This window comes from Populus euphratica, unplaced genomic scaffold (assembly GCF_000495115.2).
Source record: "Populus euphratica unplaced genomic scaffold, PopEup_1.0 scaffold672.1, whole genome shotgun sequence".
In the NCBI taxonomy this organism is placed as follows: domain Eukaryota; kingdom Viridiplantae; phylum Streptophyta; class Magnoliopsida; order Malpighiales; family Salicaceae; genus Populus; species Populus euphratica.
In genome coordinates this window covers 86,315-103,420 of record NW_011500536.1, presented here as the reverse complement: position 1 = coordinate 103,420, position 17,106 = coordinate 86,315, and the positions used below count along the sequence as shown (strand labels likewise).

The 17,106-nt window shown below is 34.4% G+C and overlaps 3 protein-coding genes and 1 non-coding gene across 6 annotated transcripts in view; 2 read left to right on the top strand and 2 right to left on the bottom strand.

Moving 5' to 3' along the window:
- The window catches only part of LOC105115268 (uncharacterized), a 4,822-nt gene extending 2,043 nt beyond the window's left edge, over positions 1-2,779 (top strand). Inside the window, exons 2-6 of one of the 2 annotated variants that reach the window (XM_011012108.1) lie at positions 1-355; positions 1,023-1,144; positions 1,616-1,656; positions 1,750-1,848; positions 2,409-2,779. In XM_011012108.1, the coding sequence (XP_011010410.1) occupies positions 1-355; positions 1,023-1,144; positions 1,616-1,656; positions 1,750-1,848; positions 2,409-2,589 (798 nt within the window). In that variant the 3' untranslated portion in view covers positions 2,590-2,779. The remainder of the gene's footprint in view (positions 356-1,022; positions 1,145-1,615; positions 1,657-1,749; positions 1,849-2,408) is intronic. The other variant, XM_011012107.1, reaches the window with a different exon arrangement.
- A 1,282-nt stretch (positions 2,780-4,061) lies between these two features.
- LOC105115267 (cytochrome P450 714C2-like) lies at positions 4,062-6,562 on the bottom strand. The gene is made up of 5 exons (XM_011012106.1): positions 5,906-6,562; positions 5,569-5,795; positions 5,215-5,462; positions 4,771-5,122; positions 4,062-4,663 (listed from the first exon to the last, which is right to left on the bottom strand). Exons 1-5 carry the CDS (start codon positions 6,201-6,203, stop codon positions 4,238-4,240), a joined length of 1,551 nt encoding a protein of 516 aa, XP_011010408.1. The 5' UTR covers positions 6,204-6,562; the 3' UTR covers positions 4,062-4,237.
- Positions 6,563-9,087: 2,525 nt separating this feature from the next.
- TRNAL-UAA (transfer RNA leucine (anticodon UAA)) lies at positions 9,088-9,170 on the top strand. The gene has a single exon. It is a non-coding gene; the product is annotated as a tRNA-Leu (tRNA).
- A 201-nt stretch (positions 9,171-9,371) lies between these two features.
- On the bottom strand, positions 9,372-12,745 carry LOC105115266 (glucomannan 4-beta-mannosyltransferase 9-like). Of its 2 annotated transcripts, none has more exons than XM_011012104.1 (9): positions 11,948-12,745; positions 11,755-11,853; positions 11,394-11,646; positions 11,176-11,286; positions 10,938-11,074; positions 10,570-10,683; positions 10,258-10,457; positions 9,957-10,151; positions 9,372-9,726 (listed from the first exon to the last, which is right to left on the bottom strand). In XM_011012104.1, exons 1-9 carry the CDS (start codon positions 12,266-12,268, stop codon positions 9,516-9,518), a joined length of 1,641 nt encoding a protein of 546 aa, XP_011010406.1. In that variant the 5' UTR covers positions 12,269-12,745; the 3' UTR covers positions 9,372-9,515. The 2 variants fall into 2 exon arrangements, with proteins under 2 accessions (XP_011010406.1, XP_011010407.1); XM_011012105.1 differs by having other exon boundaries at positions 9,598-9,851; positions 11,948-12,744.
- Positions 12,746-17,106: the final 4,361 nt, after the last annotated feature.

Genomic DNA, 17,106 nt, shown 5'->3' with positions numbered 1-17,106 from the left:
GGAGCGGCGGCGATATGGCACGTGGTCCAGCCGGCGGACTGGCGGAGGAGGAGGGGGAGGAGGAGTGTGAGAGGGGAAGGTTCGTGGAACGTTGCGTGGGATGGGAGACCGGCGAGGTGGCTCTGTCGGCCTGATTCGGCTTGGTTGTTGTTCGGTGTTTGTGCTTGCCTTGCTCCGGCGATTGAGTTATTTTGTGACGTGAATATCGAGGGACGTGAAAATGTTGTCGTTGATGTTGATCATAAGGACAAGGAGAGCATTGACGGTGGTGATTTGAATGCGAGTGCAGTGAATTCTGATGATGTGAAACAGGATAGCAGTGGCTCTACTGTTGGTTCTGATTATAAAGTCACAGGTCGGTTACAATTTTTGCTGTATGACTAACTGCAGACCCTGTTTTATTGTTTTTTTTACTCCTTCTTTCTATATATATATTTTTTAAAGACACTCTCTTTTGGCGTGTTTGATGATTTTTGATGAGTAATGATGTGATTTTGTTTGATTGATGATCTGGGTAATTGGGTTTTGTTTCATTTTATTGACTGAATTTTTTTTGTGAAAAAAATAATATGAAATTGTTTTTCTGTGTGTGCGATAAATGACGGTATGATATTTAATATAATTGTAAAAAATAAAATAAAATTATATTGTTTCGTGAATTCATTGATTCTCAATTTTCATTTATTTTAAACAAATTAATTTGCTTGCATTGTTTAATGGATGCTGCTTTAAGTGTAATTTTCGAATTTTGATTTTTTTCTTCTTAAATCACCGTGTTTGGTAGAGTGAAGTAAAGTATAAAGTTTTCACTTTGCTTTTAGTGTTGCTTAGTTTAGTTGATAAAGTGATCTACAGAATCTTATTTATATTGCAATGATCTTTTTAGATATTTCTATTGAGAGCATATATATGTAAATTTGTGGTTTTAATTCATTAACGTTGTCGCTGTTTCTTAATGCTGTATGTGCACACATGCGTGTGATTGTGTTTGGATGGTAGAATCTAAAATGAGGGTGGTGCAGGGGTGCTGGCGGATGGCCGATGCCTGTTTAGAGCAATTGCTCATATGGCATGTTTGAGAAATGGAGAAGATGCTCCTGATGAAAATCGTCAAAGAGAACTCGCAGATGAATTAAGAGCTCAAGTAAGTTTTAGTGTTTAGAGTTACTGAGGTTTTAAGAAAACGGAGTTCGTTGAATTGTTTTTATGGTAGAATTCATTTGTTTAATTTTGAATATAGATTTTAAAAAGACAAAAGCCAACTGATTTTTTTTTTTTCGAATTTTTTTTTCGTATAGCTCCCTTTGGATGATGAGAGTTTGGATTATATGGGAGGAGAATGGGGGCACTTTTGAGACAAGTCCCATGTTTTCCATTGAATCTTTTGACTAGGCAGAATGGTCTAAATTCAACACTGTTTGACATTTTGTTTTTTAAAAATCTTTCTAGTCCTATAGAACTCGAGATTTCAAATATGGAAATTAGCTCAAATGGAATATCATAAAAAAAACTTGAAGCTGATTCACTATGTATGGATTTTTCAGATATGTTTGCGATCTTGTAATAATTCTCTTTAGTGTCTAATAACTTACATTACCAAAAATTGTTGTAATAGGTTGTGGATGAGCTTTTAAAGAGGCGGGAAGAAACCGAATGGTAAGTTTGTGACCATTTGATTTGCGAGCTCCTTCTGGTTAATCAATTAGCTGTAATGGTGCTTATTATTTGCTTTTGTTGTCATCAACTTAGGTTTATTGAAGGAGATTTTGATGCATATGTCAAGAGAATTCAACAACCTTATGTATGGGGTGGAGAACCTGAGTTGTTGATGGCTTCTCATGTTTTAAAGTGAGTTGGCATCTTTAATTACTAAATAGTTTATACGTGCTGGCTCCCTTGCTGATCCTTCATGTTGACATGGCTCTTTACCTTTTCCTTTCACTTATGAACAGAAACAAAAGAATCAATTCCCTTTAGCATATATACCAAAAGTAGTTTTTGCGTCTCTTAAAAGGGCCTCAGGAAACAGCAAAATCCTTCTTTGCTTCAAAGTTGTGATTTTCCTGGAATCTGTCGTCTGCATACATGTTTGTGGGTGCACGCGCTTGTGCCTGTTGATAGATTTTGTCTAGGAACAAGGCTTGACTCTCACATTAACGGTGGGGCAGGACCGTACACTAATACCTCAGCCTTGCTATCGGTCCACTTTGTTGAAAAGGCCCCATTCAAAACTGAATGGTGTGCTAATAGGTGATGTCAAAGCAAACAGAATTTTTATACTCCAACCTAGCGTGCAAAATGCTCTCATCACTATAGCTGGACTTGCATGCTGATTTTGAATTCCGATTTCTTTATGTTTACTTGACCTCTATGTTTGACACACCTTTTCTCTGAACTCAATGGCTCAGGACAATGATATCAGTGTTCATGAGAGATAGGACAACGGGTAATTTGGTAAACATAGTAAATTACGGTGAAGAGTACCAGAAAGATGAAGTCAATCCCATTAATGTGCTGTTTCATGGATATGGTCACTACGATATATTGGAGACAAGCCCAGGTCAAAGTTATAAGAAAGTGGACTTGTAGAAATTGATGTGGTTTATTAAAGTTTTACATGCTTTGGATCAATTCAATCAAAATAAGAGTCTGTCTCAACTTCAATGGATTTGCCGTTGCAAGCTCTGTTTGAGCGATATAGTCGCAAACTTTTTGTAGGCTTCAGGATTTTTATGACTATTTTTGAATTATAGATCAACACAACAAGAAATTTTTCTGGTTATCTTTTGATGGACTTTTCTTTGAACTTTTTTACCATAAAAGCGGCAGTTCTCGCCAGTCAATAATATATTTGAGCCTCACCATTTCACCCCTATGGTAGGATTTTTTTCGGCTTTGTAGTTTCCAATCAAACTTGCTCAGCTGACAAATATGGTTTGAAACATAGAGAGGCAGTTTGGGATTTTTCCAAGCTACCTGAGTCTCCCTTCACTTTGTGTAGGTACTCTACTATCAGAAAGCGATTTTCTATGATTTTCTGTGTAAGCATTTTTCTCTGCTTTTCCTGACAGTTTGTGCTGTAATATGGAATTAAATTGTATTTTATTTATTGATGGAAAATGTCATTAAATTGAGGTTTGCTTCGTCGTGGCACGCATAAATGTCTCTTGTAGCTTCCCCTAGGATAGATAACACGATCGCATATGATCTTTCGTCAGCATCCATTAGTGGGGTTAACAGTTATCCCATCTTTGTATGCACGCTGATGCCTTCAGAACTTTGCCTTTGGTGTGGTGTTGGCCACGGTCTGTCTGATGGCATTTCTCCGCTGGAATCTCTCTCCGCGGCACTATATTAACGTTCTTAGGTTGCCAGAAAATGATATCGAGGTCTGTTACTCTTCTCCCATTTCCTGAAATAACCTTTAATTGTTAATGACGTTTTCATACAAACAATTGTTGACCGGATTCTTGGCGGATCCTTCAATGCTGTACTCGAGCAGGAGCTTGGCCGGAATGATTTCTACAAAACTGGAAGTTTTGAATGCTCAGACAATTTTGAAGTCAGGTATTTTCGGCTTATTTATACGCTGTACACTTTTGGGGTTTATGTTCATCGGAAAGATAGCATATAAAAATTTCATGGAAGAGATTGAGAGTGAAAATAACCAATTTTTCCATACATACAAAATGGATGTCACATCACTATTCATCCTCGGCCTCCTGGCAGTGTCAAGCAGAGTCCCTGGTTCATAAACTTATCTTTATTATAGAGCCATCATTCTTTTTCCTTGGTTGATCGAAATTATTGCTTCGGCTGGGTGGGTTTACCAAGAAGAGACTAGTGGGAGTACATTTCTAGGCCTGGAAAAGGCAGGCGTGAGGCACGGTGGATGAAGTTAAGAACAGATTCGAGATCCAACCAAGAATGGCTCCATGAAAAAGAGAAAAAAGTCACCGTTCGCAGAGGACTTTTTGTTGGTTTTGGATGCCAAAGACCTGACACTGGTGTTTCCCCTCAATATGTTGGGTTTCTATCTAAGGTTTAATCATTCGAGCAGATGAAAACATAACTAGCGAAACAAGTTATTGCCATTGACAATATTTTTGCACATACAATCACTGCGCAAATGCATTGGCTAAGTGGAGAGAACGCAGAGGACACAGTATTGAAATGTAAATAAAAAGGACAAATTCAAACGAAATGTCTGAAGAAAAAGTACAGGTGAGTTAATAGCTCACAGCTTTTTAATGAGAAGATTCACTCCATGTTCAGGTTCTATAACCAACCTGAGAGCTGGGGCGTGAATGTATCTGGGTGATATAGTGAAGGAGAAATTGGAAACGATCGTTGCGATGAGGATTTTGAGTTCTGCCATGGCAAAATGCTGTCCGAGACATGTCCGTGGCCCAACACCAAAGGGCATGTAAACATGAGGATGCTTGCAGGCGCCGCTGACCCCATTGGCAAACCTCTCAGGATTGAACTTGTCAGCATCAGATCCCCATATTTCAGGGTCTTGGTGTAGGGTTACAATCAAGGTCCAAACGTTGACACCCTTGGGCACAAAAATGTCTCCAAATTTCAGGTCCTGTAATGCCTCCCTGGATATCACACAAACTGGAGGGTAGAGGCGCAGAGATTCATGAATCACCATCGTCAACTGCAATCAATCAAGTTACTTACTAGTCAATTGGATGATGTTGTAACAGTTAAAGAAACCAGAGAGCAGACTCAATCGGGGGGGCTAGCATAGAAGATAGCACTCACTGATTTCATCTTGCGAACCATGTCAGCATCAGGCATTTGCCCCCCACAGACCTCAAGCACCTCGGCTCGAACTCTATCTTGCCATTCAGGATTTGATCCCAAAAGCATCATTGTCCATGTTGCAGTGACTGAAGTTGTTTCATAGCCAGCCAAGTATATGTTCTTGCAATTGTCAACAACGAAACGGTCCATTTCAGCCTGGCTGGTCTCACTATCCTTGGCTCCTTTCAGGATTATTTCTAACAGGTCCTTCGATGTTTGTTCCTTTTCTTCCCTCACTTCCTTCAAAATTAAGGCACGCACTTCTTTCTCTAATCTCCAAACTTCTCTGTTGCTCTTAGTTGGCAGAGCCCTGAAAAATCACAAAGTTAACCCCCTTGTTCTTAAGTACTAAACTTTTTGATAAATTTGAATATAAAAAACTTAAGCTGTAAAGTTGTATACCTCAAAATGGGAATCCCAGATGACAAAGCTTTCTTTGACATAGCTCCTTGAAGAGCTCTAAGCTTGAGGAATATCTCTTCTCCTTTGGCATAATTGCTCCCAAAACATGCTTTTGAAATCACATCTCCAGAGAAGCTTCTCATGTCTTCATCGACGTTGATGTCCACAACTCCTCCCTCACTTTCAATCCTTTTAGTCCACGAATCAACTACTATATTCGAGGATTCGACCATGATGCTCATGAAATTCTACAAAAGTTGGACCATTGTTAAAATAGCAAGAAATTGTAGATGTGCACGCGTGCGCATGTGTGAGCGGGCGCTCATGGACGCCAATGATTGAAGCACATTGTACCTTGACATTCTCCATGTAAAATTCAGGAGCTAGGATCTTTCTTTGATGTGCCCATATTGCACCATTTGAGGTCAGAATACCTTGGCCAAGCAGAGGACCGCGCTCTTTTACCTGGTAAGAAGGCTTCCCCAAGTCTAAGGAAGTGCAGATGCTGATTTCCTTCACCGCATCAGGATGGTTCATATGCAATATCTGTATGTTCCCAAGCGAGAACATGAATGTTGAACCTGAAAAATGAAAGTAATTAGACTCTCTTCAATTGAAATGATATGATTTCAACATAATTAAACATGGTATGTTGGAGTTGAAAATGAGAGATCTAAGAATTGATCTATACCATATTTCTTGCTCCATTGCTCGAAGAATGAGAAAGGAGTGTTGGAAGAACTATGACTTATCACTTGTTCTCCTTCCCGTGATGCTTTTGAGACCTTAGATTGTGCCTTCTTAATGTCCCGTATGTTTCCAAGCAAAAATGTAGTCGGTGGACCTCGGATACCTTGCTTTCGTAGCTTCGAACGAAGCCTTTCTGGCTTGAATATTAGAGCATCACACATCCGTATGGCAATGCTGACAAGGCCGATAAGAGCAACGGCAACTGTGACCTTGGGCGGCAGCAGCAGCAGCAGCTCCATGTTTTGTTCCCCTCTGTCTTCCTAACTGCAACCGTGCAAGTACTTTTCTCCCTGATGCAAGCTTACTTATACATTTAGTTGCCTTGGACTTCTCACATATCAAGCTATATATATTCCAGATTAGAATAATCTGAAAGAAGAGTCCTAATTAGCAACGTAGTTATGAAATTCTAGTCTTTTTTGGATTATGAATTTTAACTTGAGCTGTATATACCTCAGAGGGGCACAAGGGAGAATATTGCCAATAAGACAACAGTAGGAATTCCCAGCATGTAATCAATGTTGTGGCCTTTAGGATTTATGAGGAGGCTACTTGGCTCCTCGGTTGGTTTGTCCTGGACCTCGGGATGATCACCACCTAAAAGCCTATGGCAAATACTAGCGCTATCTTCCAAAAGATCCTCGTGCTGTATCTATTTTTAAAAATTATATGGATTAAAGTATCTTTTTATTTATAAATATATTAAAATAATATTTTTTAGTTTTTTTATAAAATTATTTTTTTATTGGAAAGTATTTTTTTAAAATGAATTTCAGAAAAGTAAATTATTTTATAATATTTGGTAATATAATGAAAAATAAATTAAACAACACTTTCCAGTATTTGATTATGTTATAAAAAATAAACTGAAAAATAACTTATTAATGTTTTATTTTTCTCAAGTTTATTAAAATAATGAGGAAAAAATCTTGAAAATTAAAAAAATTAAATAAAAATGAATTGAAAAAAATATAATTTCATAAATTATCTCACATAAAATAAATTATAATCAAAATAATAGAAATCAAATCTAAAAAATAAAAAAATAAAAGATGAAGAAATTAAAATAATAATAATTAAAATTTCATGAATTATTTCAAATAAAATAAGTCACAATTAAAAGAATAAAGACCAAATTTAATAGATAAAAAATTTCAATAAAAAAATGATAAGAAAAAAGTAAATAAAAATTTTCAAAAAAAAGAGCAAAATTAATATAAAAATTAAATTTTAAGAAATGAAATTAAAAAATAAACATTCAATATTCAATATATATATATAACAACCAAAAGTTTGAGGACCAAATTTGATATAATCAGTAAATAATATAATATTTATAAATTTTTTATAATTTTTAAAAAGTATTTTTCGTCTAAATTTTTTAGAAAAATACTTTCATGTAAAATCAAGCTAAATTTTTTTTGACTGAAAAATATTTTCCGTTAATCAATTTTTTTAATGATAAAAAAATACAGAAAAATTTAAAAAATAATTTTTCAAAAATTACTTTTCAAGAAATAAACACAACTATAAAAATAATTTAAAAAAATTAAAAAAATTAATTTAAAATAAAAAATACAAAACTTTAAAAATACAAATTTAAAATAAAAAATAAAAAACTTTAAAAATACAAAAACATCAATTTTTTGCGGTTAGTAACTTCCAATATTCCAAATATTGGACGTTATGTTTTTGGCATCTGTCTAAAGGTGCCTTGTGCTGTCGGTATGTAATCATGTCCTTTCTGGATTTTTGCCAAGGTGGTATCAACCCTCTTTTTTTTTCTTTTTTTGTGAGAACATGCAATTGCAGAAGCTCCTTGGTGCTGTGAACCTCCATCAATAATGGTAAAGTAAATATTCACAGCGACTTATAAGAGCAGAGGTTAACGATGATATCAGGATGAGGAATGCCCATGCCACATGCATATTGAAGTTTTGCTGGAAGGGATGATGATGCCGCGATGTCTTGTATGCTGAAATGACGAATTTGTACAAAAACCCTTTGATCTTAACGAAAATAGCACCCCAAATAAAAACCCTTTATTAATGGGAGTTCATTCGTACCAATTCTAAACTCATTAATTATCTGATTTGATTGTTTACCGAAAGTAGCACCACCAAAGAAAAACCCTTTATTAATGGGAGTTCATTCTACTAAAAACTTTAATTATTTTAATTTTATTTCGCCTAAAAATAATTTTTTAATAAAAATGTTGTTTAAGAGGCTAAAATAATTATTTTAGTTGTATTTGATGTAGATAGACAATATCTTATTTTAAGATTTTATATTTATATAAATCTAAATTTATACATGAATTTATTATTTAAATAATTTAATTAGAGTTAAACACAACACCAATAACAAAATTAATTTTATAATATATTTAATTATTTTAATATAAAAATTAATATAATTTTATAGTTATGAAGTTCTAACTAGACATAAAAAAATACTAATTACAGCTAATAATAAAATTTTTTTAAAGACCCAATAAAAATAATCTGCTAATAAATTATATAATTGAAAAAGATATACAACATAGTTATTCATTCAAAATGTTAATCTTACATTTTAAATTTATTTTTTCTAATTCTATCTCTTGTCTTTATTTTTATTTATTTTTTATCTATGTTTCCCTTTCATGGTTTTATTTATGAGAATTTAGATCGTTTTATTTTCCTTTTCTATTTCTATTCATTAACTCTTTATTTAATTACTATAAGACTTTTTATTTATTTGTGCATGTTGTCTAAGTTTGTTGTCTTTTCCTGTTAATTTCTTTCCTTTTATTCTCAAAACGTCTAATTCAAGGTTGATTTAGGAGTTTCAATGATGATAGTAATAAAAAAAAAATATTCTAATCCAAAAAGACATCATAATTCATGTAATAAAAATAGAATATATATTACTATTTTAAAGGGTGTCAATTTAAACAAAAATAAAAGAAAAAAAATCCTTATTTAAAAGAATAACAATTCAAGAGCATCATTATGGATTCGTGACCTAAAATACAGGGAGGCTTGCAAAAAAAAAAAATCGAAAACATAGGATTTGTGAGAAGAGAGAAGAAAAGCATTCACTATCTAAACAATAAGTAAAATACCGTGAGCCAACATGGAAGCTGGTTTGCCCGAGAGGTTAAGGGGGAAGACTTAAGATCTTCTGTACATAAGTACGCATGGGTTCGAACCCCATAGCCAGCATTTCTTTCTATTGTTAATTTTCATATCTTTCAATAAAATTTTTGCTTTTGTTTTTTTTTTAATTAGAGGGAAAAAAGGAAGAAAAGAAATATGTGATACATTGTGGATGATTGCTCAAACGATAAGAAAGAGAAAGGGTATGCATAAATTGCCAAAATCTTTTTATTTCAACTATAGATTCCTTGTCCATCTGCAATATTATTATCAATACAAAATTCCACCTTTCTATTTCAAACCATCAGCCCTTACAAAGATGTCTACATTCATGGGAGCACAACGTATATGCTACTATATCTACCAATTTACTCTTTCCTTGTTATTTTGTACCCTGAAAATAACAACAAATCACAAAGGTTTTTGTAAAAAGAAATCGAAAATACAGCATCCCTTATGTTCAACAAGAAAAGAATGACCAGCCTTTACTTCAATAGCCTGCAACAAAGATAATAATAATAAAAAAAAACTGTCCCTGATGGAATCACAATGCTGTTGTTTCTTGGAGAAATGAAAGATTCTTGCTAAGAGTGGGGGACAAAGGTGCCAATGTAACCAAATCCTGCAATGAAGAAGGCAATGGATTGGAGGAAGAGGAATATGTAGTATCTGTTCTTTCCAAAGGCAAAATCATAGCATCCACAGAAGAAGAGATAGGCTCCAGCACAGAATTCTAGCAAATGTAATCTGGTAACATTCAACCATCAAGAAAACAACATCAGACTTCATCTCAGAATCATTAAAAACTGGTTTCCTGATAACCTCATAAGGAATCTTGAATGCTAAGCTTACCTTTCTCCAATCCTAATCCGCGGTTTCTTGGTAGCTTTAGCAGGTAATTTGGCCTTAAGAGCATCTCCTATTTTTTCAGTGACAACCCATTCATTCACTCTTCCTCCCTCCAGAAGACCTATAAATGTCGCCTTAGTCCGGTGCAGAGACATAACATTCTCAAATAGGATCCAGAAAACCATCAGATGGAGTGATCTGCAAGATTATGCAGATTTGAAAGCATTAGAAACTATCAGTTTTACAAAACTGGACTATAAGAAAGTTTGGTTAACCCTAGGATAAGATGGATGGATGGACAGACCTAGGGGTTCCAACAGCATTGAGGAGAGTTACAACTGAAGGAATATAGACAGCTCCCCATTTAGGAACAGTTACTTCAGGAACCAGAACAGTTGCAGGCAAAACAACACAGTAGAATAAAAACGTGACAATATGTGCCACAATCTTGCGGACGAAGAAGAAACTGTAGATCACATAACATTTCTTCCAAACTGACACTTTCTGCAGTAAATAGTATGCTAATTAGTCAAAAATGGAAGACGGACCAACAATTTGATCAGATTTTCTATATTCTTAATTGTCAGGTTAAAGAGGGTGTAATAAAAGAGCATACCTTGTTTTTTACTATTTCTATAGCCATTTTCCTGAAGAGATTTGCTGGCCCACAAGACCATCTATGTTGCTGATATCGATAAGCTTTGAAAGTGCTTGGCAATTCATTTTTCACCTAAAAATAAAAAAGACAACCAAGTTTTAGCTAGGAGCACATGGAATCGATATTAAATTTTTTAGCTTATTATCTTTTATTAACATGTGGCAGAGGATACCGAGTGCAAAGACTATTCAGAAATTCAAAATCTAACAACTAATACGACGTACCAATTACCAAGCCAGCTGGTAAGGCTGGTGGCTAATAAAAATTTGGTGGGATTTTTTTATTTGTATTTCCATTTACGAAAGTCAGGAGGCTGAAAATGATACCTTGAGGTCACCAACATAAACAAACTTCCAGCCTTTGAGGCTAGCCCTGACAGCCAAGTCCATGTCCTCTACCGTCGTTCGATCCTTCCACCCTCCAGCTTCATTGACCGCTGAAATTCTCCACACACCAGCAGTACCTGTACCCAATTTCCATATTTGTATCAATCTGTCTAAGACATTTATGGCAAATTAAGAAAAAAACCAAACCAATTTAGTGCTTTGTTAATATGGGTTTTACCATTGAATCCAAAGAAAGCATAGGTAGCAGACCCCACTTCTTGTTCCACAGTGAAATGGTAATCCAATGACATCTCTTGCATCCTTGTCATTAAGCACTCATCAGAATTGACTACAAAATCGCCCCAGAAAAGGAATGATCAGACCAACGTTCAAATATTTAGTGGACCTCAAGGATTAAATTCATTAATTATGTTTAAAGTTACTGATCAAGATTACCGAATTTCCAGCGAGCTTGAACAAGAGCAATTTCAGGATTGTGAGCTAGAAATGGTATGGTGCGCCAAAGAAAGTCAGGTTCAGGCTGAAAATCAGCATCAAATATGGCTAAAAAAAAACATTGTTTAACATAGCTGTGCTTCATGCCTTCTTTGAGAGCTCCTGCCTTGTATCCATTCCTGTTGTCCCTCATCTCATACTTTATAGTGATGCCTTTGCTTGCCCATCTCTGACATTCTACTTCCACCAAGCTCTGCGCTCGCGGGCGCACGCACTTTTTAAGTATAATTTACTTTGAACACAAACAATCAAACATAAATACTTCAGCAAACTACAAGATGAGTTAGAGGTAGAAATTAACCTTAATGGCAGGGTCTGTTGAGTCATCAAGAACTTGGATTATGATCCGGTCGGACGGCCAAGAAAGCCCACAGGCAGCTCCAATAGACAACTGATAAACCTGAAAGCAATGGAACAGTAGAGATTAGAATACAGTAACACGATAAACAAAAAGCAACAGTAAAACAAAATGACAAGAACATTAGAAAAGGTACCTCTTTTTCATTGTACATTGGAACTTGCACCAGAACCATAGGATAAGCTGAGTTACCAAGCTCAATATCATCCTTTATAGGCTCCCATTTGTACCTCTTATTTGGTTTTTTCCCAAACAACTTCACAAAAACTATAACAACCCCCATGTACACTCTTTCAATGAAAATCATTATTGACATGCCCAAACACACTACCACCAATAATTTCAAGACCGGCACGGTCAACGGTTCCATTATTACTTGCCAAATCAATCCAATTTGGCCGGTAACACCATCCCGACCAGCAGGAAAAATGTTACTAGCAGATGATAAACGATCCATTGGACTAATTAGGACTGGTGCAATAAAGGGTTCAAGGAAGGCTCAAAAGTATGTGACACCAAGTGTCTCTGTGTGTGCTTGGTTATATAGAGGAGTACCCCTTTGCGAAAAGAACAAGAGTGTCTCAATTCCTTTTGCTTTCGAGTTACGTTTATGCAATGTGGAAGAGAGATAACTAGCAAGATGGGCTTGCGCCAGTCACTTGATTGTTGAAGCAGCTGTCACTCCATTGCAGAAGTAGACCCACTAGTCATATATGATCATGCACAAACAGTAGATTGATCTTTCTAAGGAAGCCAAGAAAGACCACAAGAGGATTATAGGGCAATGTGGAAAGAAACAGCAATACAAAAGGCTTCCAAGACCCCCCCACCCCGCCTTTTTTTTCCTTATAGAGAAGAGAATATTCTGATCAAGTCTAGTGTTCCCTTCTCTGCTCTATGGTTAGAGAAGAGAGGCCCTGGTGGTGTTAAAGCTAAATGCGTAGTGCTTAAATATATTATAAGAAATGATAAAACAACAAATAATCAAACGGAAAAGGATTGGTAATCTGATGCCGACAAAGAAATTCAGATTCTAGGTGTATTTGTCTTGCAAAATGTTTTTAATATTAATTGATGAGGCAGCACCTATCTTCATTGACAAACCATCAAGCGCATAATGTCGTCCATTTCTTTAAGTTTGTAACTAACTCAAATGAGTTTAGCTTTCACTTTCATTCCCATGACATTGCTAACTCTAAGGTGAATTTTGAGATTAATTTTAATTTTATGGCCTCGATGAATGTTAATTTTTTTTTCGTTTTTAATATTGGACTGTTTTTTTAATGCATCAAAGGTCAATTTATGTTTTAATATGAAAGACTTTGATAAGATTTTGTTTAATATATCAATATCAATTTAAACAATGTATTAACAAAAAAATCTCATAAGCACTTCTCTTTAATTTTATACTCAACATAACAACACAAAGCAAATTTGTTTAGATTCATTATGTGTTTAGTATTGTGATGCACATTGTTTTTTTAAAAGTGTTTTTTAATGTAAAAAATAATTTAAACAGCAAAAACTATTACAATATTAATATTAAAATGAGCACTCAAATTTGAAATAACATGTAAATCAGATTCGTTTACCTCCCAATAAAACCTATGTAAATATTTATAAAATATATAAAAGAGATAAAATATGTTCAATATGGTACTTTGCACAGTCAGGAAATACTATTTCTTTCCATCCCATGTCACTTTCAAACTCCTTTTGACAAGCATGTCTATGCCAAAGAAAAAGAACTGAAGACTGGATTTGGTTGATGCCAGTTCAAGTTTTGGGCACCCCGTGTTTTACTTGGTTGCTTGGGGTTTGGGAATCATCATTGTAAGGAGAATTTTTTGTTCATCTTGTCTGTTGCTATGCATCCCATCACTAATTTGATCGCCAAGCATTCATGGGACCATACTGTTAACTCCCCTTTCATGATCCATCTCTGATGACCAAAATCATCAAATGATTGTTCCTATCATGATGCATGTGTTCTTATTCGCTGTATAATATCTCAATGATCCCTGGTGAGATTGGATATTAGCTAAAGGTAAATCATTCTCAATATAGCAAAAAAGCCTTGGCCTACCACTTACTTTTGATCTTTGACACATCTTTTTCCTTCTTCTTGGCCGAGTTTTAAAGGGTAATTAATCCACTTTTTGTAGATGACCATCCTCTGAATGTTAAAAAGACTGGATGCGTGTGTATGTGTGATGTTAACTGCAGTAAAAATGACAAGGATCGAGATATGGGGGATGTGCGATCAATGACAATGCAGTATCACCTTCTTCCCACTCAGCAGAAGAACAAAATTTAAGCAAGCTAAGTCGCTTCACTGACTCTAATGGAGCAGTTGACTGCACTAGTGGATCAAGAGAATAATTGATAAAAATGACAAGGGGTATAGGTTAATTACGCTTGTTCTATATTTTATTAATTAAAATGTCTAGTTCAGTCAGTAATAAAACCTTGTTTATTCGTAAATAAAAATCTATTGATATCGTAATAAAACCATTATTATCTTCTAGATATTGAAACGTGCATTTCACATATTATTCACCTTTTTATTTTAATAATATTTTATATTTATTAATAAATTAAATTACTCTCGATTAATTTGATAATAACAAAAAAAATTATGTTGAAAAGATAAAAAAACCTATGAATGCAAACTTTAAAAAATTTTATTTTTAAAGATAGTTGAGTCATTTTATTATGTTTAAAAAAGTAAAAAAACAAAAAAGCTTTTAGACATTAATTTCAAAGTTTTTTTTCTAGAGATAAATTAGTAATTTCACTATTTTTTTTAAAAAAATTACTCATTATTAATTTAGTAATGATCAATAAATCTTATAAAAAAATTAAAATATCGCAAGAGCAAGTCCATTGATATTTTTCTAAGAAAAATAATAATTATTAAATAATAAAATATGTGTACGTGTGCATTGAATATCCCTTCATAAATTCAAGCTCGTATGATTTGGTAAATCTTCTTAACAAATATAATCAGCGGTTCTTATACTAGAAATTAATTAACGATATAAATAATTGTAGTGGATTGTTAATAATTGTAGCACACATAAGCAAAACACTGCCCCATAAACAATCAATCCACTGTTCTTGAACGAGACAAATGATCTACCTAATTAGGTTTTATTAATACCAGTCTTGCAAGTGGTTTTTTCATCGTTTCCTTTTCACTATAGTTTTATATATTAAAGGTAAACTTTAAAATATTTAGGAGAAAAAGGCAGATCATGATTAGCTTTATTTTTTTAATTTTATTTTTATAGAAAATCAATTAATTGACAGTTCAACCTTAGGATCTCTTTAATATTTAAGGGAAGAATATGCCAAGTACTGGTAGGAGGCTTCTTGATGAAGCTTGAAAGGCCGCCGGTACAGCGGCCCTCAACGCCGACAAGAAGATTTTATTGTAAGGGATTGGCTTGATAGCCAAGAAATTATATATAGTCCTTTTTAAAAAAAAAAAAATTGAGACCAGTATAAAATAAAATATTAAATTTATTCGAGCATACCATGAAGGAGGTATTGATCAATGAGTAAACTGATTTAATTTCACGACGGTTGAATTTCTTTTTGAAAAAAAATTAAAGAAAGAAATTAGGGTTGTTTAAACAGCTAGTTTGGGGTCCAAACACAAAAGATGACTAGCTTATAGAATATATATATATATAAAAACTGATGAACTTGATAAAACAATAATATTGACAATGACCACACGCAATGGTACCAGATGCCTTCTTTAGACGTCGTACCAATGGGATCTCTATAGTTTATTTATTTAAAAATATAATTCCTGTTAATCATTCAAGAATAAAAAAGTTAGAGCCATGATTGCATTAGACCAAGAAGATTTGATGTGGAAAAGGAAAGGCAAGAGCATCATAATTGGAGGTCAATTACCATAAAAACTATCTCAACATATATAGTTCTACGTTGAATATATTAAATAATTATATCGCATTAAGAGCCTGCCGACAGCTTAACTTACAGGCGATAGAATATTGGGAAAACATTATTAATTAAGAAACCATTGCCAGCAGATAAATTATACTAATTTCAACTCAATGGGAACTGTTACATTGGTTAGCTAATCTTGCAAGACAAGGCATCGTTTTCGGGCTTCTGCAGTCCAAATAAAGAAAAGAAAAACTCTAATATTGCAAGGAGGATATCTGTACGTGTGAAGGCTTTAATTTCTGGGTAAACCTTGGAAGATAAGAATAGAATGATTGTGAGATGGGAAGGAGGTGCGATGTCTAGCTCAAACGAACAGGGATCGATGAAATGAAAGAGAGCAGAAGGAAGAGATATAACCGAAGCTATATCATCAAGAAATTCATGTATATGTATATTTTTTAGGTTTTGGGTATGTGATATTGGTTGCTAAAACATCATTTTTATGTGCTAATATTTGTTTCTCATCATACCCCACTACTGCCTACCAACCACCCTCTCCCCAGAAGATACCATACCGTCCGTCAACATATCTGGTCCAACAGCTTGCTCTTCAAAATGTGAAGACCAACAGGAAATTCCAGCCTGCCCACCTCAAGCTCTCATCAGCATTTCTTTCTCAAAAATAAGAAAGAGAAAAACCTGTTTCCGCGCGCCTTTTCGAAACCTTATTAACTCTCTCTCTATATATATCAAATCTCAAATACATGAGAAGCTCCCATTGTATATTGTGTCATACAGTCATGGATCCTCATGCCGTTTTCTTTATTAAAGTCTTTCAAGTTAACCACGAGACTGGTCATTGACGTTATTCCGAATACTGGACCTCTAAATTACTTTTTCGAGTTATTAATTTAAATCCATAAAAAAATCCATTTTTATAGACTATTTACAATGAGATAAGGAATCCATTTAGCCTAAAGTTTCAGGTTCAAATCCCTTAATTGATTTATTGAAAAGTTGACAAACTAAGCTTGCTGGAGTTCCATAAGTTTCATTTACTATAGGAGCGCAGGGGCAACAATGGTATCCGAATGGGTAAGTTTTTTCAGGTAAAAAAATGATTTTGGTTTGGATTGTGATAAAATCCTAAAGTTTTGGTTTTCACAACATCTGAACTGAAATCCAATCCAAACCATATCAGATCTAAAACATGCACGTATACATTTATTTAGTATAAATACAAACTTGAAAAAGACGAAACAAGCTCAGAACATCAACATCTGCTCTGTGTATGACAAAACTCCTATGGTTTTTTTAGTTGTTACGAGTTATCCATGGGATACGCGGTCTTGAAATGTCATAAAATTTGCT